The 26,679-nt window shown below is 40.4% G+C and overlaps 1 protein-coding gene across 2 annotated transcripts in view; it reads left to right on the top strand.

Moving 5' to 3' along the window:
* LOC137261289 (glutamate receptor ionotropic, kainate 3-like) overlaps positions 1-26,679 on the top strand; it is a 42,278-nt gene that overhangs the window by 1,375 nt on the left and 14,224 nt on the right. Inside the window, exons 1-5 of one of the 2 annotated variants that reach the window (XM_067799012.1) lie at positions 14,899-15,305; positions 17,040-17,142; positions 18,143-18,316; positions 19,760-20,005; positions 25,419-25,609. In XM_067799012.1, coding sequence (XP_067655113.1) covers positions 17,055-17,142; positions 18,143-18,316; positions 19,760-20,005; positions 25,419-25,609 — 699 coding nt within the window. In that variant the 5' untranslated portion in view covers positions 14,899-15,305; positions 17,040-17,054. Of the gene's footprint in view, positions 1-14,898; positions 15,306-17,039; positions 17,143-18,142; positions 18,317-19,759; positions 20,006-25,418; positions 25,610-26,679 lie in introns of those variants that run through there. The other variant, XM_067799011.1, reaches the window with a different exon arrangement.

Consider the following 26,679-nt stretch of genomic DNA (forward strand, 5'->3'; position numbering starts at 1 on the left):
GAAAAGAGTACAGAGAAAATATTTGATCTATAATTCAGATTGGTTGATGAATACTGTATGTCTTCATTTAAATAACCCCGAAAACACACCGCTCTAAACAAATTCATAACAGGACTAGCGTGTGTTGGCTGCGATAGACGTCGCACGAAACCCTCTCATTAAACTCCTTTACTGAACAGACTTTCACTGCCTGAATTCTGTTTGCCTGTATTGCTGTCGGAGGACGCTTCCCAGTCCCCTTCCAGACACATTTCCAGACATGTTGATTTGGCGCCATATTCGGTGCCAGAGACAACTAGGGTAGAATGTTCTTCGCTCTGATCAAGTCCAAAGAGAACCCCGTTGTATGGAGACGAGTATTGTTCTGCTGGAGTTCAGTGTGGCTCGGAATGACAGGTGTCAAACGCTGTAGAGCAGCCGTGTGATGACTTAAGCCTCCACAACATGACGATTCGTACTCCTACAACACACCAATGACGTCGTCGACACACTCTGGTGGTGTCACAGGCGTTGGGGAGATTGCCTAGGACAAGTTGTCACTTTATATGCAGTTGATGTTAGACCCAATGTAGACGCAGTTGTTGTTGGGCCCAGTTTAGACACAGTTGTTGTTGGGCCCAGTTTAGGCACAGTTGTTGTTGGGCCCAGTGTAGACGCAGTTGTTTTGGGGCACAGTGTAGACACAGTCGTTTCTGGGGCCAGTTTAGACATAGTTGATGTTGGGCCTAGTGTATACGCTTTTGATCCCAGATAAGACGCAGTTGATTTTGGGCCCACTTGAGCCGCTGTGGGCGGCATGAGTCAGGGTTGACTTACAATGTCTGATTCACGCTGTAAGGGGTTGTCGGATGACACATGATGGCGTGGACCGTGGATGGTTGCAACCGTTGGTTTTGCTCATCGCTGTTGGCCACGCAGATCACCGTCACCGCCCTGTGGCTGAGTAGTGAACATCGGCTCTCCGGTCGGTCGTGGACCCAGCCCCCAGCCTAATCTGGAGAAATAATACAAATGAAACTAATGTTCACCCATACCAGTGGCAACATCACTCGGGAGTTCAGGCAATCGAACCTGGGCTCGATTTCTCGAAACAAACTTAAGTTTGAACTCAAACCTCAAACTGAGTTTGACAATTTGAAACAGCTGAATTTTTATCTCAACTGCATTTTTTAGACTAAAAAAGTCCACACAACTAAAGAAATCTGTCCACCAAATTCAGGTTGTCTACTATGTTTGACCTGGATACCAATTTCCTTTTATTCTGGAAAATGCATGTTCCAGCATTTTCTAAAATTTCAGCAAAAACTTGAACTTCAGTCAAAACTCAGACCTAAGTTTATTTCAAGAAATCGGGGCCTGGTTTCCTATCCTTCTCTTAACGCGGGTGTGAAATACTGGGTGTTTTTGATAGGGTTGTCAGTTGTCACTAAGGGAGGACATTTTTGTACATGAACATGAGACAGAATGACTGCGTTCTTGTTACGTGCACAATGGGACTGGTGTAAGTCATGAACAGTGTTTCTTCAAAATTTTCTTAAAATTGATGTTTTTATGACTATGAACCCCTTTCATGGCGTTTCATTTGTGGTTCAGTATACAAACAGGATGAGACACACGTCGGAAGTAGATCTTCGACTGGCTGTTCATTAGTGAGTGAGTTTGGTTTACGACGTCTTTAGAGACATTCAAGCAACATCACGGCAGACGACACCAGATATGGGAGCTGCTATATTAAAACGAATATATAGGAAAACATCTGTCACTGAATTATCACTGAAAGCTAAGACAGCGTTGGTCTTTTATCTGCCTTGTATAAAATTGGTGTGTTGACGCCGAGTATTTATTTCAAACTATTTGATTGTCACATTCAACATATTCTATTGCATGGATCCGACATCTGGGGATTTAAGCGATATGAATGCATAGAAAAAAATAGATCTAATGGCGTGTAAGAATTTTGTAAATGTTGGACCGTCTACACTGCATTGTGTGGTGTATGGTGAATGTGGGAGGTACCAACTGTATATAAGTGCTCAAATTCGATGTATAAAATTCTGGCTTAAGATATTGTGTATGCAAGAATATATACTACCCAAAAAGGGTTATGGTTTTGTATGGTTAAGTCAGTTAGTTCGTGATGCAAGTTTGTTTTCATGTTTTCATGTTCGAGAAGGAAGTCGTAATATGTTGAAATATAATGGCTTTCAGCAATAGAAAATAGTTCACTGTATGATTCCTATAGAATATACAGATCGCTACTCAAGCCTCCAGAAATATCTGTCTTTTTTAACATCAGAGAAATTAAGAGATCCATTTATACGTTTTTGGGTTAGTTTGATCCACATAATAGTAAACAAAGGAAGACGTTTTTATATTGAACGATGTAAGAGTATATGCCCCCCGTGTTAGAAGTGGAAAATGAAATCCATTTTCACTTGTATGTCCTTTTTACACAAATTTGCGTACGAGATACACAGATGAATAATATCTATGTAAGCCACCCCCATTAGCTTTTAAACTACTTCTTTCATCAAATTACCTGCGTGCAATAACAAAGCTGACCTACTGTATCATTTATGCTCTCATTAAACTGAACAGTCTGATATACAGTTCTGTAGATTTATCGTATTTTACTGCTTGTACATAATTTACTGCCTCTATCATGATTTACTTTTCAAATCACTAATTACTACATACTGCACCATAAGTATATTGTTTCATATATTTAACTCCAATGTATGTGGGTCGGAGGCCTTTTGTACAATAAACATCTTTTGACGTTGTATAGCAGATGGCCATCAGGAATCACGTGTGAATTGAGTTTGCCTTATGTCCAATTTTCCCAATAATTTTCTCGTAGTGCGATAATTTTATCGACATCACAAATTTTCCATCCCCGTGTATACTGCGAACGTAGCGACCACATGTGAACCCGCCCTACAACGTTCTCATTTCATTTCATGAGCGTCACAATCAATGAAACCATACACTCTAGAACTTAATGTTTCAACCTGTTATCACACACCGGAATTTCTGAACATTCATTGTGACACTATTGTACCGAATGAATAGGCGTTGCTAACTACTTGCAAATGATCAGAAATCAATTCACTGTACTATCATTAAAAAAACTCCGGTGGGTGTTGGGTATAGGAGGAAGAGATTATCAAATATTTACCATGTATAGAAGTTGCTGTCAGTGTTTATCCCTGGGACGGCGCTCTGTGCCAGATTGATGAAGGAACAGACCTCTGAGGCCCGTGCATTATACAGGATGGATGCGCTGGTATAGTGATGCTCTGGTGAAGGCCTGTTATCACTATATACTGTGAGTGAGTGAGTTTTGTATAACGCCGTTTTTAGTAATATATCACTGCGAGGGACACCAGAAATGGACTTCCCACATTGTGTCCATGGCCGTAGAATAGGTCTTCAGCAACTCATGCTTGCCATAAAAGGCGACTATGCTTATCGTAAGAGGCGACTAACGGGATCTGGTGGTCAGCTCGCTGACTCGGTTGACACATGCCATCGGTTCCCAATTGCGCAGGTCGATGCTCCTGCTGTTGATCACTGCATTGTCTGGTCCAGACTTGATTATCTACATACTTCCGCCATATAGCTGTAATATTGCGGAGTGCGGCGTAAAACTAAACTCACTCACTTTCTCATTGTACCATGTCGGAGATCGACATCTTAGCATAAAGAGCCAACACTTTGACAACTAACCTTACCCATCGCCCCTTGTCATTCATACCTTTGGCTAGTACTACAGAGTTATTTCTCTAACGGTTCGATATTTGGAGGATATTGTTGATCCCGTCTTTAGAAAATATTTAGATAAAATGTGCAGGAATTGGTAGAAGTATCCAAATTGAACCCTTATGTATGCATGGCTACGTTTCAAGTTATACTGTAAGTCAAATGGGCTTACCAGTCTAAAACTCAGATTCGAACACACAGTCACGGAGCCTTGCACAGCCAAGGGACGCAACTGTCACAATTTCATCACACCTAGCTCATCATCAATGTGTGTTTCTCTGTGTGACTCGAGCCTTGTCCTTGTACGTTGTACTTGTCTTTCTTGATTCTCTCCCAAGTGTCAAAATGCACAAGCACAACTTTTTATTTAAGAAAATGTGGTAAAACTCCCTCATTTGGCTCTGTTCTCGCCCCAAGTTACTCCACTGTTGGTCGAAGGCCGAAAACCTGCCTCTTTGAACTTCTAAAGGGGCGGTAGGGTAGTCTAGCTGCTATTGATTTGGGTTCAATTCACCACATGGGTACAATTTGTGAAACCCATATATGGTGTTCCCCTCTGTGATATTACTGGAATATTGCTAAAAGCAGCATTAAACCCATCTCACTCACTCACTCACTCACCCAAAAACCCACCCACCCACCCACTCACTCACTCACTAGCAGGTAGGAGCCTATTTTGTATCGTGAAGAGATAGATGTATTAGTGTTACAATTACGCTAGAAATGACAGCGGTTAGGAAGAAAATATTCACTTCTCATTTTTACTACTAAATTTGATTATGGGTAATATGATAACCAACACTATCCTTGGAATAACAAGTATTTCGTTTCCTTTGTGAATTAAAGTAACAGATCCCTAGCTCTCTCGGAATCGATTAAATTAATTACCTTGGGAAAGATAACGTAATTCCCTTTATCTCGTTATGCGCGAATGATACGTTGCAATTTTATTGATGCATAAACACGGCAGCCAGTTTCAACTTCCATTAGTATAGAACCAGCGCTATGATTTAATCTTGGATAGATCCAGGTTAGGTAGAGATATATCACACCATAAAGGTGTGCTGCAATTTGATTCAGTTTCTATGGCGTCCCACCTTGCAACACACACACATTCGCACACGCATGCACGCACTCGAGCACCGATGCATATGTTTCACACGTCGACATTACTTTCTAGTGATTAGTACACAATGATACTGATGAGACACATTGATTCTTGCGATGTCGTTACCCCATACTGAACATCCAGTACACTGAACTCTCGGTATTGCTTAGGATTACTGATCTCACGAGGAAATGTTCAAGGTGCAGTATATCCCTACGACTCTGACATTTAGCGGTACGTCAGACATCAAATGCTGATTACATTTATTGAACGCTTGTCTCCCAGTGCATTGTTGTGAGTGACGGTCAAGGTCGCTAACCTCCCAGTGCATTGTCGTGAGTGAAGGTCAAGGTCTCTAGCCCAGTGCATTGTTGTGAGTGAAGGTCAAGGTCTCTAGTCCAGTGCATTGTTGTGAGTTGAAGGTCGCCGTCCTACAGGCTGCATGGTCGTTGATCAAAGGAAAGCTCATAGTTGCGTCGTCGAATTGGACGTTAAGGTTGTTAGTGAGGGTCAAGGCCGTCAACCTCCTGGCTGCACCGTCGTGAGTGAAGGTCAACGTAGCCATCCCATTTTGTATGGCTGTGGGTGGGGTCAATTTAATAAGATGTTCCGAAAAATTAACCAAAACATGCTTTCACAATTAGTAATTATGACATAAAAACCCTTCCCTTTTCTGGATAGAAGATGGAAATCATTTGAACCAAAATGTGGCGTTACGCCAAATATGTCATGTCGGTACGTATTGAGGCAACGTTGCACAGTAACAACGTACAGTGAACAATGTCATGTAATGACAAAGTACGTTCCGACTCAGCTTTCACAGCAATATTTACCCAGACTTAATAGGACGGATGTTAGCTGAATAATTTAAGCATCGTCTACTTCAGTATTCCACTCGATATGTGGGTGTCTGCGAATACCTTCCGCTTCGATTGACGTGGATATTACTCTTCGTGCGACAATAACACTTCCTTCCACTCACGGCTTGTCCTTAAATAATATTAATATTAACGAGAAAATTCTGTTTACTCACTAAATGGGATATTCAATAAAATATTCAGTATTGATCATCATCATCATCATCATCATCATCATCATCATCATCATCATCGTCGTCGTCGTCGTCGTCGTCATCACCACCTGTATGATAATCATTGCATTTATAGTAATGATGGTGATATATTACTATAGACATCTATGGGTCAGACCGATTTTCGCGGCCAGGGCTTCCCTAACGCTTAGTCTCGGAATTGAAAAGGAGCCCCAATGAGAATCCTGAACCAGAGGAAAGCTAGACTTGCTACATCTAGCGCTTTAGTATTGCAAGGTGGTCTTGGCTGTAGGGAAAACAATGTGACCCAGTGACTGTGAGACAAATTAGACCAGGAGACTCGTGAGGCAATTTGACCATCCCTCCATCCGTGTGAATATAAGTCGAAACAGCCCCACAAAACTAGTCGGGTGTTTACATCTAAGAATTTATTACTACAGTTCGCTGCATGATCTGTCAAATCGGTTGTGAAATGCCTCGTCATCTCGCCTACTGACAACTGCTTGCCTTGTCCAATACGCATGTAGACAACCTGTCATGCATGCACCGTAACAATGAGAATGTGTTGTTGAAACTGTAGGCTTTACCCCACCTTATTTTGGCATTTTCTACATGCTATATCATCCTGTCGTGAGTGAGTGAGTGAGTGAGTGAGTGAGTGAGTGAGTGAGTGAGTGAGTCAGTCAGTCAGTCAGTCAGTCAGTCAGTGAGTAAAGCGCTAAGCTGCCTTCAGCATTATTCCAGTTATATGACGTCATATAAAACGTCCTATGTAGAATAGATCCGGATGCGGCGTAAAACTAAACTCACATACACAGAAAGAGAAAGAGAGAGAGAGAGAGAGAGGGAGAGAGAGAGAGAGGGAGAGCGAGAGAGGGAGAGAGAGAGAAGTAAAATGTACTTCACAGAAATGGGGAATCGAGCCTAGCTTGTCATCTTGAGACCTCTCCATCATGACTAATTTGAGTAATGTATATATACAAACAATCATGTTTTGAACGGTAAAACGCAGTTAATGCAATCCATGACAGTTTTATGTACTTATATTTGGGCTTGTTGGCAATGCTTGTCATGAACAACCCTTCCTCTCTTGTTATACAACATTTCAATATCTCGTGCATGTAATTTCTTTTGTTTGTACAGACATTCCGGCTGCATGTAGACTCTTGGAATAGAAAAAAAAACATATATTGTGTGGACAGGCGGGAGAACATGTAATAAGTGAGTGAGTGGGTGGGTGGGTTTATGTCGCTTATGGCAATATTCCATCAATATCATGGCGAGGGACACCAAGGGATTTCACACGTTGTGCCAAGGTGGGAAATCGAACCCGGGTGTTTGATGTGACGAGCGAACGCTTTAACCGCTACCCATCGCCCCATACATTTGATGATGTTAGGTATGGAGTCTTGTTTGTTTCATTCAACTAGATTGTTGTGTTTTAAGCAAATGGAGAATCAATAACTTCATTCTAATACTGATTACTTTACGAATGATAAATGGAAATGATAATTTTATATAAGTCAGGATTTCACTCGTGTGTCGTGAATTCCAGTTTCGAATTTCCAGTTTCGTGGAAGCCCACCATACTATTACAGTAACATGTTATACGTTGGCTGAATGGAGGCAAAAGGGTGTGTTCAAGGCTAGCGTGTTACATGGGTTGAAACACGCGAAAAGGAAATGTGCCCACAAAAACAACGTGTGCATCATTTTAACATCTGAATAGGGAAAGGAACTGAGTTTAAAATACTCTTAAAATTTTGTTTTGATTTTGTCACTGATATGCTAATATATGGATGCATGTTGATATACAGTAGGTACGAATACACCACAAGTATGATATTCCAAGCAGCGATCTGCACCTATCACTGGGTCAATGGTCCCTTGGTACAGGGAGCTGTTATATTGTATAGAACTTATGTTATGTTATGGAGACCGGGGTTTGAATTAGTTTTCAGCAATGTCAGAATCGCTGACTCGGTTGACACATGTCATCGTATTCCAGTTGTGTAGATCGACGCTCATGCTGTTGATCATTGTTTGTTCCAGTCTCGATTATTTACAGACCGCCGCCACATAGCTGGAATATTGCTGAGTGCGGTGCTAAACAACAAACAAATGGTCAAAGAAACATACAACTGCGTAGATTGACGTCCATGATGCCATTCACTGGATTGTCTGATCCAGAATAAATATTTTCAAACTGATGCCATACAGCTGGAATATTGTTGAGTGCGGCGTTAAACTACAAACGAAAAACAAAACAAAACAAAATTGATATATATTGATAACAACAAATACCAGCTTACAGGCAGATTCTTCTCTGGGCTTGTCAAACCCTTAGAAAGGAGGATTTTAGGTTATGATGAGTCATGTCCGATTAATCAGGTCACCCAAGCTCTGTGTAATTGTTAGTAGAATGCGTTAAACGGTTCATTTGAACAGAGACCATATATATTATAGCTCTGATGTGTATTAGTCATTAACAGTGCATGTCAACTTTGGCCGCGTCAGACGTGTTGCACTATATTTTATCCAGGTCAAAATAGTAGGAGAGATTAACACAATCAGAGTCATTACAAAATTACACTAATAAGAAAATCAACATAACAAAAAAGGTTATTATGCCTTTAGAGCTGTAAAAAGGTCATATTGTTCAACTAAGGGATATAATTCTATGTAATAATTAGACCTGTACGCTAAAGTTGAAATGATTACTCTGTCAACAGCTGAAGGGTACAGTGTGTGAAGCCTGTTTTACAAGTCCACCTCTGTAACAGCATTGCAGTATTACTCAACATGAAACAGTATCCATGCAGCTATTTGTATTCGAAACTAGATAGATCAAACAATGTACTGAGATAGGCAGAGCGAAAATAACTTAGTTACCGTTTCTGCGTGTTTACTATCTATGTTCGTAATAAATCCACGTTTTAGAAAGGAATGCATGTTTCACAATCAGTCCACGTTTTTACAAGGAGTACATATTTCGTAATCAATGCACGTATTTAGAAGAAGTGCATTTATAAGTGTCCATGTTTCTTCACCAGTCCACTTATTTGGAGAGCAGCAGCGTTTCACACTATGATTCCATGCATTTAATGAGGTGTTGTTTCCCCATCACATATTATGTGGTGCTTATCTAATTGCCATTCTAAGTGTTTAATATTTAAAGTAGTGCTTATCTTATTGCCATTCTTAGTGTTTAATATTTAAAGTAGTGCTTATCTTACTGCCATTCTTAGTGTTTAATATCTAAAGTAGAGCTTATCTTATTGCCATTCTTAGTGTTTAATATTTAAAGTAGTGCTTATCTTATTGCCATTCTTAGTGTTTCATATTTTAAGTGGTGCTTATCTTATTGCCATTCTTAGTGTTTAATGTGTAAAGTGGTGCTTATCCCATTGCCATTCTTAGTGTTTAATGTGTAAAGTGGTGCTTATCTTATTGCCATTTTTAGTGTTTTCTATTTAAAGTGGTGCTGCTGTCATCAGCTTTTCAGTCCATGTCCATGTTTGTCTCGACACTGAAAATGATGTATTGTTTGAAACTGCAAAGATGCATGAAATTATTTACCGTATATAAACTATATCATAATAAATGAATTACAAAGGGGATTAAGAATTGAAAATACTTTAAAGGTATAAAAAGTATGTATTTACAGTCTATTCTAACCTATTGCACAACTATTCTGTGAATGGCGTGTATTGAGCATTTGATCATATTATTATACTATTTTACACACCCCCCCCAACACACACACACACACACACACACACACGCACGCACACACACACACAACACCCCCCCCCCCCCCCCCCCCAAATCCACGAAAAGTTCACATGTATTGCAACACATGTTTTGTTCGTAAAGAGGATCTACCAATTTATTCTATGCACTCCTTAACTTTTAGGTTCTTTAAAGCTGGTTCTTTAGATTGTATATATACAGTTGCGCCTATCACATTTATCTTCTGCTACAGTGACAAAATGTCTATTACAACCAAACTTAGTACAGGACTGAGTGCCTTCTTAAACTGGCACTCTGTCGCAGCCGGGAAAACTCCTTCTAAGGACGTGAACATGTTTACTCAGTGACTCGAGTATTTAATCTCGGAAATTATCGCGTTATATCAACGAAAGCGCCATCTGTTGTTGGGTAAACACGTGATTTCAGTATTAGTTAGAACTGCCATGTAATATTTCATCGTTTGTGTCCAATACAGGGAACTAGTTTGTGATTAAAGATAGTTTTGTTGCCTTTGTTATCTCGTATCGGAAACAGATTGTGATGTTTGTTTGAAGGAATCAGAGCCCACTTAATTACTTTTTCATTCTGTAGATTTGTCGTTAACCAAACGATATGGTGATGAATGATACAGGCCTATGATGGATGTAATGATAATAAAACAAGCAGGAAAACTCTTTTAGTAATCTTAAACGTACATGCGATACAAACCTTTCAATGTCCAGCAGACTGTACAGTTCTTTTATATTGTGAGCATGTGGTTATGAATCACTGTCAAACTAGTGATGATCCCAGGTGTTTACTCAAAATGTGTGCGTATCCGTTGGCACTCGTTATAAATACACTCAAAGGCTAGTCAATTATTCACATGCAAAAAAATCATTTCTTAAGTGATAAACTCGCGCGTGGAGAGTTTATTATTACACTGAATGTTTTTGCATAGATCATCATGTGAAGCATACAAGGCGGTCTATCTTGTCCTTTTGTTTTCACATTCATATTGATAAATCAGTGAAAATTAATTGGCCTTTTGGCGGGTATTGAACTATACTAGGCACATAAAGAAACTGTGCATTGTCAATATATTATCCTAGTTGATAAGTAAATTTACGATAACAATGTCAAAGGTACATATGAATTTTAATAGAGGGATCATGAGAACATAAAAAGTCGGGAGAACTTCAATTGAAAAGTCAACCACAGTGACCTCACGAGTCCACAAGCGGCACAGGGGTCAAACGACCGTGTCAAAAGCTTAATAACGGGTATGTCCACCATCTGCATTGAGATCAGTGAATCGACGCCGCAAAGAGCCTATCAAACGTGCAAGGAAGGCTTTTGGGATGTCATGCCAGATTCTCTCAAGTTCTGTTGCAAGGTCAAGGACGTTCTCTGGAGGATGAAGAAGACGGCGTAGACGTCGATCCATCTCGTCCCAAACATGCTTTATTGGGGAGAGATCCGGTGAATTGGCAGACCAAGGCAGTAAGTCAACGTTGTGGTGTTGCAAGAAATCCCTAGCAACCCTTGCCGTATGAGGGCGTCAGCCTTGGCATGCTATGCGTTTTAATAGCCGTTTAATGTTTTGAACGATCGTAAGGGCAGGGGTTGAGCTTTCCACAGTGACAGTACTGTGTGCCCTGTTTCTCTTTCCCGGAATGCACGTGCAAAAACGTATTGCACGTCTTAAGGACGAAACCACTGACGTCACGGAAAGTGGCACGTTCATGCATGTTGGATATATGTCACCAATCTCTGAGTTTAAATCCTTTTGTGTCTACGCATGTTTGATAAATTTAGATTATAATTTTTTGTATGCTCACTTTCTTTATGCGCCTAATATATATAAGATCATCATAAGAAAGTCAATTGTCAGTGTGTGTTTACCAATTACCATGAAATAGTGTATCCTGCCACACTGATAACAGCTGTCATAAACACATGCAAAGGCAAATCATTTGTTCAGACTATAGACCCTAGAGAACATACAGGTAATTTTAGATAGAATCCTTTTCGTCACCGAAACATCCACTTTAGCAATGCTCTATTATTATGGTGAATACTACATCATATTGCATTATTGATATCACCATTAATTAGCCACCCCGATCAAACGACTTTTGAGTTCCGTAGATGTTTTTTTTTAAAAATCTTCGTAGAAACTGTATCTTCGATTGTCAAAAGTAGTGAAATAAGGAGACTACCTCTGATTGTTAGAAACAATGCTAATCATATAGGAAGGGTTGGCCTTTTGGGGGAAAATTGAGGTTATCACTCATGTCATAAATTCTAGTGGTTAAATTTGTCTCGTATTTGAACTGATCTAGACAGGTCTGAATTTCGAGTAGAAAGCTTCACCGATCGCCTTTATTCCAGGTTCATTTGTGGAAACTAGTGGAAGAAAACCAGCTATTTGACCATTATTAATGTCACTGATACCTGAGTCGTATATCCAACCTAGTGAGCAAATTATGCTGTTTTGATTTTGCCAATTCAAGAAGAAATGAAATGATAACTGCCAAACGCATCCGTCTGGAGAAGTAAAGCTCTCTCCCAACGACTGACAAAGATATGGCTTTCTGAGGACCTTCTAGTAGACTACCTACTGCGATGGCAATTCAACAGCGTAAGAACATCATGGCTGGACCTCGTGGAAATGTCACTGAAGTCTACTGTTCCTCCAGTTCACAAACTTTGGTACCATCAGCTCTCCGTCCCTCTCTGAATGTGGGGAATACGAACTGGCTGACATGATTATGCAAATGAAGATGATGTCATTTCTATTTAAGGAGGGCTTTGTATGCCACAATCAAAAAGCAAACATTCTACACATGTGAGATTAAAACACCCCTTCAGTTCTGGCTCTGAATGCCTCAGCCCCCTTCGTTCTTGAATAATTTTCAAATCCTCACATTTCACAAACCAGTTGATGTTCTGGATCAGGAAGTGCATCTTTGCCTACAGAATTATTCCAGACGACATTCACGTTCATTTCTTTCAGATGTTGATGGTAATCATGGGAAACGCATTTTCCTGTGTGACACAAAGCAAAACCATCCAGTGATCGAAGCTTTAATGCACACATATTAAGACATTCATCAGAGCGTCAAAAACGTTTAAATTTTTCAAGCATTCATCATGGGCCATAGAACAGGCATGCCTGAAAATCAGCGACATGAAGCCATTTGGAGACTGCAGGCTGGTCAAACCGTTGAGGAAGTAACGCGTCATTTCAATGTGCACAGGGCCAGGATTTCACGTCTCTGGGCACGTGTGCAAGAAACCGGCCATATCAGAGATCGTCCACGCTCAGGTAGGCCCTGTAAAACAACACACAGGGAAGATCGATACTTAGTGACGTCATCTCGACGTCACAGGTTTACCAGTGCACCACAGTTGGCCAGCGAATTGCAACATGCTACTGGCACTATTGTTCACACTCAAACTGTCATGAATCGCATACACGCCGCCAGACTGCATCCCCGACGCCCAGTGGTTGGGGTGCTCTTGACTCAACGTCACAGACAGGCACGTTTGCAATGGGCACGCATTCATAAACGATGGCGTCGTGCACAGTGGAACAGGACATTATTCACGGAGGAATCACGATTCTGCGTCTATTTTGCTGACGTCGGGTATGGCGTCGAGCAGGTGAACGTTATGACGTGAAAAACGTCATTGAACATGACCGACATGGCGGATCGAGCATTATGGTTTGGGCTGGGAGCCATGCCGGGGGTAAAACGGACTTGATTGTTGTCCGGGGAAACCTCAATGCACAACGATATTGTGATGAATTCATCAGGCCAGGTGTTATCCCGTTTTAGCCACGAAATCATGGCTGTACGTTTCAGCAGGATAAAGCTAGACCAGACAGTGCCATGCTAATCAGGAACCTTCTTCAATAACACAATGTTCAACCTCTGCAGAGGCCAACAGGATCCCCAGACCTCTCTCCCATAGAGCATGTTTGGGATATTCTTGGCAGGAGGATCCGAGGATTTCACTCCTATAGTGATAACCTCCGTGACCTTGAACTTGGGAATGGAGTAACGTTACCGTTGGTGAGCTCAGAGCAGTTGTTGACAGCATGAGACGTCGATACACATTTGTGATTCAGGTCAACTGAGGTCACACACGAACTGACATTTGTGATCTCAGACCCTCTTCTCGAGTTTGGGAGTGTGGAGACGTTGTTGGGAAGACTGAACACGGCTTTTGGTGATTTTCTAGGAGATAACTGAAATGCGACAGTATTTTTGGTATAATATGATTTATGTCATTGTGTATAAGGGCGTGCTAAACTTTTTTGGTTGTGTATATAAATCTTTCTTGACCTTTTATAAATACATGTATTAGTATCACATAGAAGTAGGTGGGTCACCCAAAGTGTGTGGAATGCAACAATTCCACTCCTAAGTACATGATTTGGGACTTTCTACGACATTTTAATCCGAGATATAACATATTTTACACTTGACTACATTCGAAAAAGCTTTGTGTATTGAAAGCTCTTGGTTGTGTGAATCGTGGAAGCTTACACAGCTGGAAGTAGCAGCTGTCTGAATTCAGTTTTCTGTGGGTGTCCCGTTGTCTGAATGGGTTAGAACAAATACTTTGTGTGCTGACGAATGCGTTCGTCCGTAGCGACAAATATCCGGGCATAATTCCCTCACGAATCAGTTACAATACACGCTTACAACGAACACGAACACGTGAGCCGACGATTATATTAACGAATTGCTATAATTTCCTCCAGGCTAATTCCTCCGTGTTTTAGCCCAAACACATACATACATATATATAGAGAACTGAAATGGTCTCATTAACTTCCTTATAACCGTTATTTACTGTAAGTGATCTGGACGGCCTTGACAAGTAGCTGTTAAGAGTATACGACATTCAACATCCAGACTATCTCATCATGCCTTTCAAAGGGATGCTGTTATTCATAAGTGAAATTTCTCAAAATCGAAACATGAATTCACAACCACAAGATGGTTATCGATTTTCTTATTCAGGACCATTATAACGCTCGACACGTGGCTATCTGGTGAGGGAAACATGACCCCACGGGGCACTAATCTACATCATGAGGGTCGGAATAGCAGTGTTACAATCACTGAACAAATACACCCAAGGACAGTCAGTCAATGTTAATATCATCGACCACAGAGATTTTAATATCATTGTAACTCTAATACAGGCTCATGGACATATTATTTCCAAACACCAATTCCAACAGTAAAACCGGTGGACTCTTGAACACCGATGTCCCTGAAGAGCTGCTCAACACCATTCCAGCATCAGTGTTGTAGTCGACGGTTTTCAGTTCCATTGTCTATTGGTCCAATTAGTACGAGAGTCGGTAGAGATTTGGGCTATCGACAACACAATGAATGCTTTTACCAGGTTGTTTTTGTTGAGAGATGTAATAGGGTGAAGCAGCATTGCCACTCAGTTCGTTGAGGTAATATTGGTTTATGTTAGTTTCATCAGCTAATTGGTCGTGTCTCGCGTAAAGGTCACTGTTGTCAGTTCTAACTGGTCATATGTCAGGGGGGCGTGGCCTCTCAATTGGGGCCGAGGAGTAGTAGCAACGTAACTTGTGTTTCTCGGATCTCCTAAAGGAAGGTAAGTCTTGGAATTCAAGAAGTTTGTATCATATTTATGAAAACTGTGTTCTTACTGTTACTTTGTTTTAAAGATTTCCAGAATTCGGGCGGGTTTGGAGATATTATACTTCTAAATATATAGAATATTTTGAATGTGAGCAAGTCTATTCAAACATCAGTACTTTAGCGTTAAATTCAAAGTAAATAGCGTAGCAAATATACATTTACTGTTGGTTCTATACATTTAATAAAAATGAGACGTATTTCAATAATTGCTGATTTATTCGGTTTTGTAATTCATTCATTTCTTGAGAAGATTAAAAGGTTTGTATCATAAATATATTTATACTGTATTGTTATGTGAGTGATATTTTGACATTTACCAGCTCTGTTTGTTCACCTGGGTTACAAATACGCTTTGTTCAGTTCCGAACGCGTGATTGTGTTTTTTTTAAAAAACAAGGACAGATAACTCTGTCATAGTAAATCTGCGATACAGTGTCTTGCTGTCTCAAGTATATTTTGCCATATTGTTCTACGATGTATATGAACACACAGACATTATAAATAGTATGTATGTGATTATAACAGCCAACACTGAAGACAACATTTAACAAGGAGATAGTGAAACTATAAATACAAATGTATCTGTTTCTAGGTTTGTTGAATAGAGCAGAGTCTGTGTACAACAGAATGAAAACTTACATGGCATGGGCGGATCCAGGAATTTAGAAAGGGGGTGGGGCTTCAGGGGAGTTTGAAAAAATCTTCAGTGTGGTCATGTTTCAAAAGGGGTAGGAGAAGGACCAACCCTCATCCACCACTGCATGACATAGCGACGAGCAACGACCAATTGTATACGTACCTACCTTGAATTCGTGTTTATTTATTTTTTACAGGTACCTTAATTGGATATCACTGAAGCTTCGTGTTCTCACGCCTTTGTCGAGAAATTTTTCGTTAAAAAAGAAACAAATGATATTTGATTAGATTTTTGAAAGTTATTAACGATTAATAATATATCTTCGAGTGTATGAAACTATCAAGTGAAAGGTCATTTGGAAGGTGTTTAGGTGTTATTTCCTTGCGGTTTAGTAACGGGAGCCCTCCCAGACATGAGTGCCGTGTGTAACGAGGAGCGTGGTGTGTGTTTACAACGCTGTAATCTACATCATTTTCCTGTTAATCATATTAGACGGTTATACGTGCAAAATTGTATCATCCGGGTTTTGTTTCGCATGATGAAGTACTGTCGGAGAATGATATGGAGTGAATACTTATATTGATGAACGATCACCTAACACTGAAGGAATCATTATGTTCACGGTAGAATGTGTGCAAGGGTATACTGTACAGAGTGAAGTGTTCTCCAGTCCCACATTTGAAGGCGATAACTGAATTTTGAATCCAGCGCGTCTAATTTGATCTACAATAGCACACAGTCGTCCTCTATACGCACGGAATTATAGTGTTTATTAAAAACTGTGGTTTTCAAACTCTCAATTTAAAAAAAAAAAAAATTATGAGTACCAGCAGATGTCCAGAGGCAAGGAGGAAAAGAACGAATCATTAGGATCATATGAGAATGACTCACGATCCGAAATACTCGAACAGTAACGTGCGTCTTCGTCATAATGGATTGTTTAATTATATAGGGCGATTTTATATGCGTGAGGAATAGAAATGGGTAGTCTCAATATCTTAGTTTCCATGATAACAGTTTGATGTTTTTTTCTATTATATGCTTATTCAGATTCCAGGTCCGACAATGGGTCACCATTCCCCAGCTCTACTTGGTGCAGTCCTGGTGGTTCTGGTGAATGTGACATCTGGATTTCAGTTTATGATCAATGCAAGTATGTATGCCATTGCAATGTATGTATTTGTGGTAAATATAGTTTTTTTAAGAAAAAAAAGGTCAGATAACTCTGTCATACTAAATCTGCGATACAATGTCATACCGTCTCAAATACATTTGTCTTTCGTTAGAAATACCACCGATACGTTTATTTAGGATATCTATAAGAGGATTACGATTTATATTGCAAGTACAAGGTATCGGTGCAGTTATTTTGTCTGTGTCCAAAGCTTTAGCAAAGGAAAATAAATCCCGTTCATTACATCTTGATAAATGCAAGGCGGATGTCTGCTATAAAATGATTTTCATGCCCATGGTAATATTTTTATATTACACATATTCATTTGCTATATATGAAAATCATTTATAAATAACGCGAAAAGATAAGTTATAATCGATGAGAAACGCTTGTAAAGACCCCTAACTGACCAACTGATGGCCTATGTTCAGTGAGTGAGTGAGTGAGTGAGTGGTAGGGAATTATCCTTGTATCTATAATAGGGCACCCCACCTCTGTGTATGCATCACCCCGCAGGGTTCGAAATTAACGCTTTAGGGTAGCAAATTTGCTATTAAAATCCTATTTTGATACCTGAAAATAATACACAGTAGCAACAAATTGCTACCAGACATTTTATATTTTTAGCTTTTCTTGGTCACTTACGCATCGAACTGTTCGACAGAGAACCAGTCAGTGCGCATGTGCAAAAGTATGACATTAGTGTTTGCTATGTTTGGTAACGGACATTCATCATTCCCTGAAGCGTAAGGGCGATAACACATTGTCTACTAATACAAGTGAAGGTATTATAGGTGCATGACTTCATAAATACCAGCATGCAGAAATACTTAATACGTTATGAACTGAGTATATGATGTATTTTACGCAATAGAAAAAATGATGCTACCAGGTAAGGGACTCTGCTGCCTATTTTTAAACCAGGTAGTTTGTTACTTCAGAAAAAAAGTTGATGTCGAACACTGCCCCTTCTGTGTAGGTGTGATGGGGTACCCTGCCTCCACGGACGCCGACCTGTACCGGGAGATAGCTGACATTCTACTCAGAGAGGAGAACCCGCGCCCCCGCAAGCAGAGCTACTGTGCCATACACTTCGGCAAGGTCAGCTTCGACACCACCAACGGCAGCACTATCTACCGGAGTCTGACGGCAGGTAGGCAGCTCATCTACATCTTGAGTGGTGAGTCAGACAGCACCATTTAGTGCAGTCTGACAGCAGGTGGGCAGCTCATCTACATCTAGAGTGATGAGTCAGACAGCACAATTTAGCATAGTCTGACAGCAGGTGAGCAGCTCATCTACATCTAGAGCGGTGAGTCAGACAGCACAATTTAGCATAGTCTGACAGCAGGTGGGCAGCTCATCTACATCTAGAGCGGTGAGTCAGACAGCACCATTTGGCGTAGTCTGACAGCCGGTGGGCAGCTCATCTACATCTAGAGTGGTGAGTCAGACAGCACCATTTGGCGTAGTCTGACAGCCGGTGGGCAGCTCATCTAGATCTAGAGTGGTGAGTCAGACAGCACAATTTAGCATAGTCTGACAGCAGGTGGGCAGCTCATCTACATCTAGAGCGGTGAGTCAGACAGCACCAGCCACTTTTTGGGTTGCAAGAGAACATGCCATAGCCATGACTGAAGTACATACAGACTGAGCTGCATTAAAAACTTTGTGGCTTTTTCTCTCAGAATTATTATGGAGCCTCTGTAGGTCTTCAGTTTAAAAGCACAAAGACAATAAATGATACATATTTAGAAATCAACAACAAACACTATCATGAAAATTATGGTGTTTTTCTACGACTGTGATTTCGCCAATAATTACTCAAAAGTTAAAACTGTCACTTGATAATGTGCTTCATGCTGAATGGGTTACCTCAAGTATAAGACAAAATATTTTGAGGACGGGACAAGGATACGCTGTGTATCGGATAATGAAGAAGTTGACATCCACATTATTTTGTCTAATACAAATTTCAATATGCCTCTCCAGGACCTCAGGTCCCTTCAGTGAAACGGAGAGACAAGTATTCCCTGTAATGGATAGTAGTTTTATCAAGCTTCTATCATAAGCACAATGTTATATTTGAAAATATAGAAGTAAGATGCACATTTAAAGTTCAGTTCCTCTGCTTTACCAATAGCCACGTGCACAGCTCCATCACATAGGAATGACTTATTAAACTCTTTACAATCACGAAACACAAACACAGGAGCCTTGTTGACGTTGATGCCTTACGTTAATAGATAATTTCCCAATCCAGACTGAACGACATGAGAAGTCTCCTATGACAAAAATGGGTTCAAACTACCCGAATTTCGCTCAGAGCTTTTCGTAAACGCTGGCGTCGTCACTGATAAAATGATCCATTCAAGTTAAAAGAAACTGGTTATTCGCAAGCGTTGCATTTTATATTCACCTTAACATAGAGCTATTGGTCTACAAGGTATTGATAAATGCCCAAATACCCATGTTTGCAAATGTATTCAAGGTATCAATTCAACCTCCATCAACTACCAAGTCTTACTAACATTCTTGTCACACTTCACACTGCTGATCTAGAGGTCGGGCTTATCAAATATTTTTGTCTTTTAAGCCAGGAGAAATTTTCAAAATCACCATGTCGCCGTCGCCATCGGTCCCTACATTGACGTCTTTACCTCCACCAACTACGTCATTTTGAATCAGCGTCATATGCTGACGTCATCAGCTGGTCAGAAGTCGGAACTACTGGACCCTGATATGGTGGTATCCTTACTTCCGGAACGACACAACTTGTCGGAGGCTGTGGCAAGGATTGTGGAGAAACTAGACTGGAAGTATGTCGCTCTCTTGTCTCAAGGTGAGTAGCCTTCCGTTGTGTGAAGGATAGCACACGTTGTTTTGACGTTGAATCCTGTGATCAGTAGTTTTGGATAGTCGTAGCTCATGTCAAGGCTTGAGATAAATGTGCAATCAGTTTCTGCTCTGTTGTTCAGTATATAATGTCCTGTTACTTCCTTTTATGTCACTTGCTGCACTGTTATTCCCGTAAATATTTCTTCCTCCTGTATTGCTCCCGTAAATATTTCTTCCTCCAGTATTGCTCCCATAAATATTTCTTCCTCCAGTATTGCTCCCGTAAATATTACTTCCTCCAGTATTGCTCCCGTATATATTACTTCCTCCAGTGTTACTCCCGTAAATATTACTTCCTCCATTCTTGCTCCCGTATATATTACTACCTCATTTGTTACTCCCGTAAATGTTACTCTCTCAGCTGTTACTCCCGTAAATATTGCTTCCTTCGTTGTTACTCCCGTAAATATTACTTTCTCTACTTTCACTTCCGTCACTGCTAATTGATTCGCTGTTACTCCCTTCACGGTTACTTCCTCGACCGTTACTTCCTCCACTGTTACTCCATTCACTGAGGCTCTTTAAACTGTTACGTCATGCATTGCTATTATGTTCACGGTCACTTCCTCCACTGTTACTTTTCCTCACGTTTACTTCCTCCAGTGTCACTCCCGACACTGTTGTTATCTCCATTGCTACTTACCTCACGTTTACTTCCTCCAGTGTCACTCCCGACACTATTGTTATCTCCACTGTTACTTACCTCACGTTTACTTCCTCCAGTGCCCCTCCCAACACTATTGTTATCTCCATTGTTACTTACCTCACGTTTACTTCATCCAGTGCTACTCCCAACACTATTGTTATCTCCACTGTTACTTACGTCACGTTTACTTCCTCCAGTGCCCCTCCCGACACTATTGTTATCTCCACTGTTACTTCGTTCACTGTTACTCTTCTCCTTGTTACGTCATTCACTGCAATTTTCTTATATGTTTCTTGTACTTAGGTGCTGCTGTGTACAATAACCACTGTACATGTATTTATGCTGCATATCGCTTTGTGCACATGTCAATATAACATTTGATTTCAAAATACAATTACGTTTGTTTATATTATAACTGTTTCCTCTTTGAGACGTAAAGGGAAGCAGGAACATGGGGAAGTGTGCGTATTTTACATGATTAAATGTCATAACGAAAGGGGTAGGAAGGGGTAGAATAATTCAGATAGAGAAGAGTGTATCCAGAATATTGTGAAGACTTTAACCATTTACAAAGGGGAGAGGTACAATTGATAAAGTGCCACATGTATTGGTGTGGGAACGGGATAAATGTCAGTTGGGTTGGCAATATCTGACACAGTCAGGAGTGTAGCTACCATTATGAGAAAAAGCCAAGGCTTACACATGATTTGTACTGAAAAAAAATGGAGTCCTCAATACATCAATACTATCTTAATACAATCAATACTATCTACATATAATGCTTTGCAACCTATCGGACTTTTACGAAAAATCATGGCCTGGCTTGCCTGACTGTCAGACAGACTTCCTGAGAAATAATTCACCTGTCTCTAAGTACATTCGATACTGTTGATGTATTGTGCGAACTTGTTTAAAGATTAAATTACTTTGTAATTTGTACTTTGTTTCCAAAACATTTCGTGGAAAGTACATAACGTTTGGTAGTTTCTGTATTTTAAACATCATGCGATGCGTCACTTTCAGTCTTCCGAAATAATGTTGTAATTATTTTCAAACGCTAGATCGTACATGGTGATGATTTTCTCAGGAACAGTGTTTTCTAATACCTAATATCAGCGAAACTTCTCATTAGTATTTGCTAGAAGTGTCAATACAATACGGTTTGTTTGTTTTGTGTAAACTGCATCGCTTCTGAATTATTTTCGTATCAAGAGCATTACTAATCCAAGATGATTTTTGATACCCAGAACCCAGTTTCCCTTACTGGAAACTCCACTCCCAGTAAACTGTTTCGTCTCGATGGGGAGTATTATGTTATCACATTCTGCTAAAAAACAACACCGCTTTGGTGGAGTCAACGGAAACTTCGTCACAAAATGACAGTTCATTAAACAAGTGTACCAATTTCATTAATACATATTGTGATCATTCAACAAATGTTACCAACAAATATCATCCGTAATCTAGGAAACAACACATTCATATAGCTGTCACATATAATGCAGTACATGATCCCTTGATATTCCCCGCCACTCCTCGTAGACATGGCGTGTTTCATGGACAAACTTGACCACCAGCTAGTCACGTTCTAACACCCATTGGGATTTTTATTAAAGAATAAGTATGTACAATTCATTGCAATGCTACGTAAAACTATTGTATCTCTGAGTGGGTTTTCTGGGGGGTGTTTGCAAGTGGTTATCGTTTTGACGCCAAGATATCGATTTGAATATTGATGAAGAACAGTGAGTACAGAGTTTTGTTTGAATATGTAATTATTTGGTAATGGTGATTGAGTTTTAACTTATTTGTTTTATCCAAGTATTGAAGACCTTAGACCCATTCTACCTTACTGCGTGTAATCTAGAAGAAAATTCAGGGGTGGGGTAGCCTAGTGGTTAAAGTGTTTGATCTTCACTCCGAAGACCCGGGTTCGATTCCCCACATGGGTACAATGTGGGAAGCTCATTTTCTTGATATTGCTGGAATATTGCTTTAAAACGGCGTAAAACTAAATTCACTCACTCACTAGAAGAAAATTGATGTCCAATGACCAACATACTTATAATCTACACATCACGAAACGCATTACTTTCAGGGATATATAGTTGACCAGTAGATACACCGATAATGCCATCATAATAATATACTTTACAATTTTAGGCTATCAACAGAATTTCTACGGTCTATATTCACGTCTCGAATGGTGATACACATTATTTCTAAAAGATACCAATTTTCTTCTTCTTGACCTTTGCTCTTTAGGTTTCAGTTCTGTTTTGTCTAACCCGTGAAGATACTGCATAGAAGTGATCTTCAGTAACCGATGCTTGTCGTGAGAGGCAACTAACGGGATCCAGTGGTCAGGCTCGCTGACTTGGTTGACACATGTCATCGTGTCCCAGTTGTGTAGATCGATGCACATAATGTCAATCACTGGATTATGTAGTCTTTACTTGCATGTTTACAGACCTTCGTCACATAGCTGGCATATTGCTGAGTACGGCGTTAAACAGTAAATGATCCGTATCGTGAAGTCTTATTTCGAAGCTTCTGCGAATAACACCTAACTCAGCCATGTGTTATCTTTTCCTTAAATTGTTTTTTTTCCTTTTGAACATGATGTTGAGTCAAACTGTATTTTGAATACACCAGTGAGGAAACTGCATGATTAGGCAGTCTTGCTTATAAATACAGTTCCGACGGAGCATAAATTCAGTTTTTAAAGCTTGTTACGTTTGAGATTATACTTTCTTTGTAAAGTACAGTTTCTAGTACTTTTGTTGGCTGTGTGTCGCACACTGCATGGAAGTCCACTCATTCCTTCTCTATTAAACAAAGATACACAATATTTGCCACCAGTATTGTAAGGTAACAACTGACTTGCCTCTGCGTGTGTTTGTGCCTCCTTTCCTGAAGATCTAGTGACACCACTATTTGACACTGAATCAAATACACAATGCATATCACATTATCGATTGTGATTTCTTTTGATTATTGAAAGAGTCTTGTCGCTTTTATTAGCATATCTTGATACATTGAATCTTATTATAATACAAAAGGGCACTCAGTAGACGGAAAAGAAAACTTTGTTGATTTAGGTCATAAACAGACCACTTTGTTGCTGCTCATTATTGGGCGCCACCATGGACGCCACCATGGACATATAATTCATTTATTTCAGTGACCATATTGACCATGAAATGACAAAGACGAGCACTACAGGTTTGCAGTTAGTTGACAGTCGTTCCATATAGAAAATGATAGAAATTATCATCATTTGTCTGGCAACTTTGGCTATCTCAGAGCCAATTTGTATTAACCATGACGTGTGAGTAAAGTTTCAGAAACTTGTGATGCACCTGAATAATGAATGACGTTGGTTCTAATGCTCAGCAAAAAATACCCATGAACCAGACAGAGCGTGGCCGCTCTAATGCCTTCTCGAGGCGTGTACACCATCGGTGCGTAAGCACGCTGTGGCACGGCTGTCCGGTGATGTGATCGTCCCTCTGATTATATTTTCATCAATTCTCTCTTAACACGAATAACGGAACAATGGCATATCGCAAATCCCCTCAAACTTGTCAATTTATCCTCATTGATTGTTGAAACCTGATATGCTTGTGCCATTGAGTCTGTTAATGAATAGGGCAAATACACATCTCCCTGTGAGGTTATGTAACTCGCGTCATTATTTATAATTTAGCACGCAAACGATTTTGTGAAAAAGCCATTGTTATGTCTGACAAGTGATGTAGTTTTTTTGCTTTGCAACTTGATTAAATACGTTATTATTTGCAAGATCCCTTGCGAAGTGTTTACACTCAGTGACATTGGAATCTTGTTTAAGTGATATGACCGACTGAGTTCATATTTTTTATTTGTGTCTCAGCAGTAGTCTAGCAACGGTGGTTTATATAGAACTCTGAGTGTCTGGAAAAGTCACTCCAGTGGTTAACATCATGAGCATCAAGCCATGGCATGCATGCAAGAAACTACCTTGTTAGGTAATTCACTTCAACAGAATATTCTTTCTATTAGGGCCTGTCAGCTTTTTGTAGGAGGAAATGCCCTGAGTAAACCTTTAGCGTTTGTTAGAAGCACAGAGACCATTAGTAACACATGAATCAAAGTGGGGGTCGAACCAACAATCAGCGGATCCTTGAACGTGAGTTTAGTATTGACACCACCTTAAGTTCTAACAATATCACATCGGCAAACACCAGCAATGGGCTCCACACTTTGTACCCATGTGGGGATCAAACCCGGGTCGTCGGCGTGGGATTCTTGGTCCATGATGGTTCATAGGGGATGGTTAATAGGGTATAGTGGATGGATGGTGGATGATTGGATATTGGTAGACAGTTTATAGACGATGGTTAATTGGGTATGAGGGATGTGTGACATAAGATGCGTCATGGTGGAATGTGATGGGTGAACTTGGTAGATGGTGGTTAATGGTTGATTGTGGAACGTTATGCTTGATGTGCAGTAGGGTTTCTTACTAGCAAATATACAAAAATACCGATATATCTTTGCATTTATTCATGTTTGTTGGGATAGATTAGATATTTCAATTTTTGATTCCCTTATTGACAGTAAATAATGTGTCGACGAATACAAGACCACCTGGTGTCAGCCTCCAGACCATTGAGTCAGTGGTGAGACACCTTACAGTAGCTGACTTATCGGACACCTTGTTTTTCAGATGACTTCTCGACAGTGCTGAACCTTGGTACCCATGGCATCCAGGTGTCTCCGATCCGGCTTCCGTCACGGATCGACTCGGATGAGGATGTCGATCTGGTCCGGAACTTGATGGAGCTGAGGGCGTCACAGAAGAAACGCTTCATCTTGCACTCCACGAAGCGGGACACGGTGATGCATGTGATGAGAGCTGTGAGTAATGTCTGTACACTGAACACTGTACATTGTAGACTGTAATATGTGTATGAGTAAAATATTAGACAATGGTTGAGAATGAGTGGGTGAGTGGGTGAGTGGGTGAGTGGGTGAGTGGGTGCTGCCCCAACAATCTCACGACGGGGGGCAGAGATTGGATTTGTACTTATGTGGAGAATCAAACCCGTCTTTGGCATGACGAGCGAACGTTTTGTCCACTAAGCTATCACATCGCCCCTTAATCTAACATGACAAATCAAAAAGCTAATGCCATGTATGTAACATTTTAGTGGTTGTGAGTGAGTGAGTGAGTGAGTGAGTGAGTGAGTTAGTGAGTGAGAGCGATACTGCAGCAATACCACGGCAGGGGACACCAGGAATGAGATTCAGTCCTTACCCATTCAAGGACCCAACTTGTATTAACAATATTCTGCTATTGATGTACGGTGATCAGGCTGGACCATGACATTAGAAGGGAGGGCGGGGGTAATCAATAGCACTCAATCCCGATGGCCATTTTGTTTGACTTGTAATTTACCGTTCCTGTGATACAGAAACATGCGGGATGTCATGTCGGTGTTAGATATGCAGAAAATTAATGAACAGTATCCCTTGTGAAATTGAAGAAACTGTATTGCTGAATGACTCTATACGTCTGCACAGTTTCCTATGCAATACATTAAACGGGGCATGCATGATATATGACACGAAGGCTGGATACGGTAAAGGGCGTTAGGTGTTTTGGTCATGTTATTTAGTGCTGTTCCTAGTCAGAGTAGATTAAAGGAATAGTTTAGTGGGTGTAGCGTTCGCTCGTAAGGCCGAAGGTCATTCCCGACATGGGTACATTGTGTGAAGCTCACTTCTGGTGTCCCTTGCCGTGATATTGCTGGAATATTGCTAAAAGCGGCTCGAGACCAAAACTCACTCACTCATCTGTAATGTTATTTGTTCCTGTTCCTGGTCGGAATAGATTAAGGAGCGGTGGAGTAGTCTAGTGGTCGAAGCGTTCGCTCGTCGACACGGTCCGATTTCTTTGCATGGGTACAAAACCCATTTCTGGTGTC

Source organism: Haliotis asinina, chromosome 14 (assembly GCF_037392515.1).
Source record: "Haliotis asinina isolate JCU_RB_2024 chromosome 14, JCU_Hal_asi_v2, whole genome shotgun sequence".
NCBI classification, from domain to species: Eukaryota; Metazoa; Mollusca; class Gastropoda; order Lepetellida; family Haliotidae; genus Haliotis; species Haliotis asinina.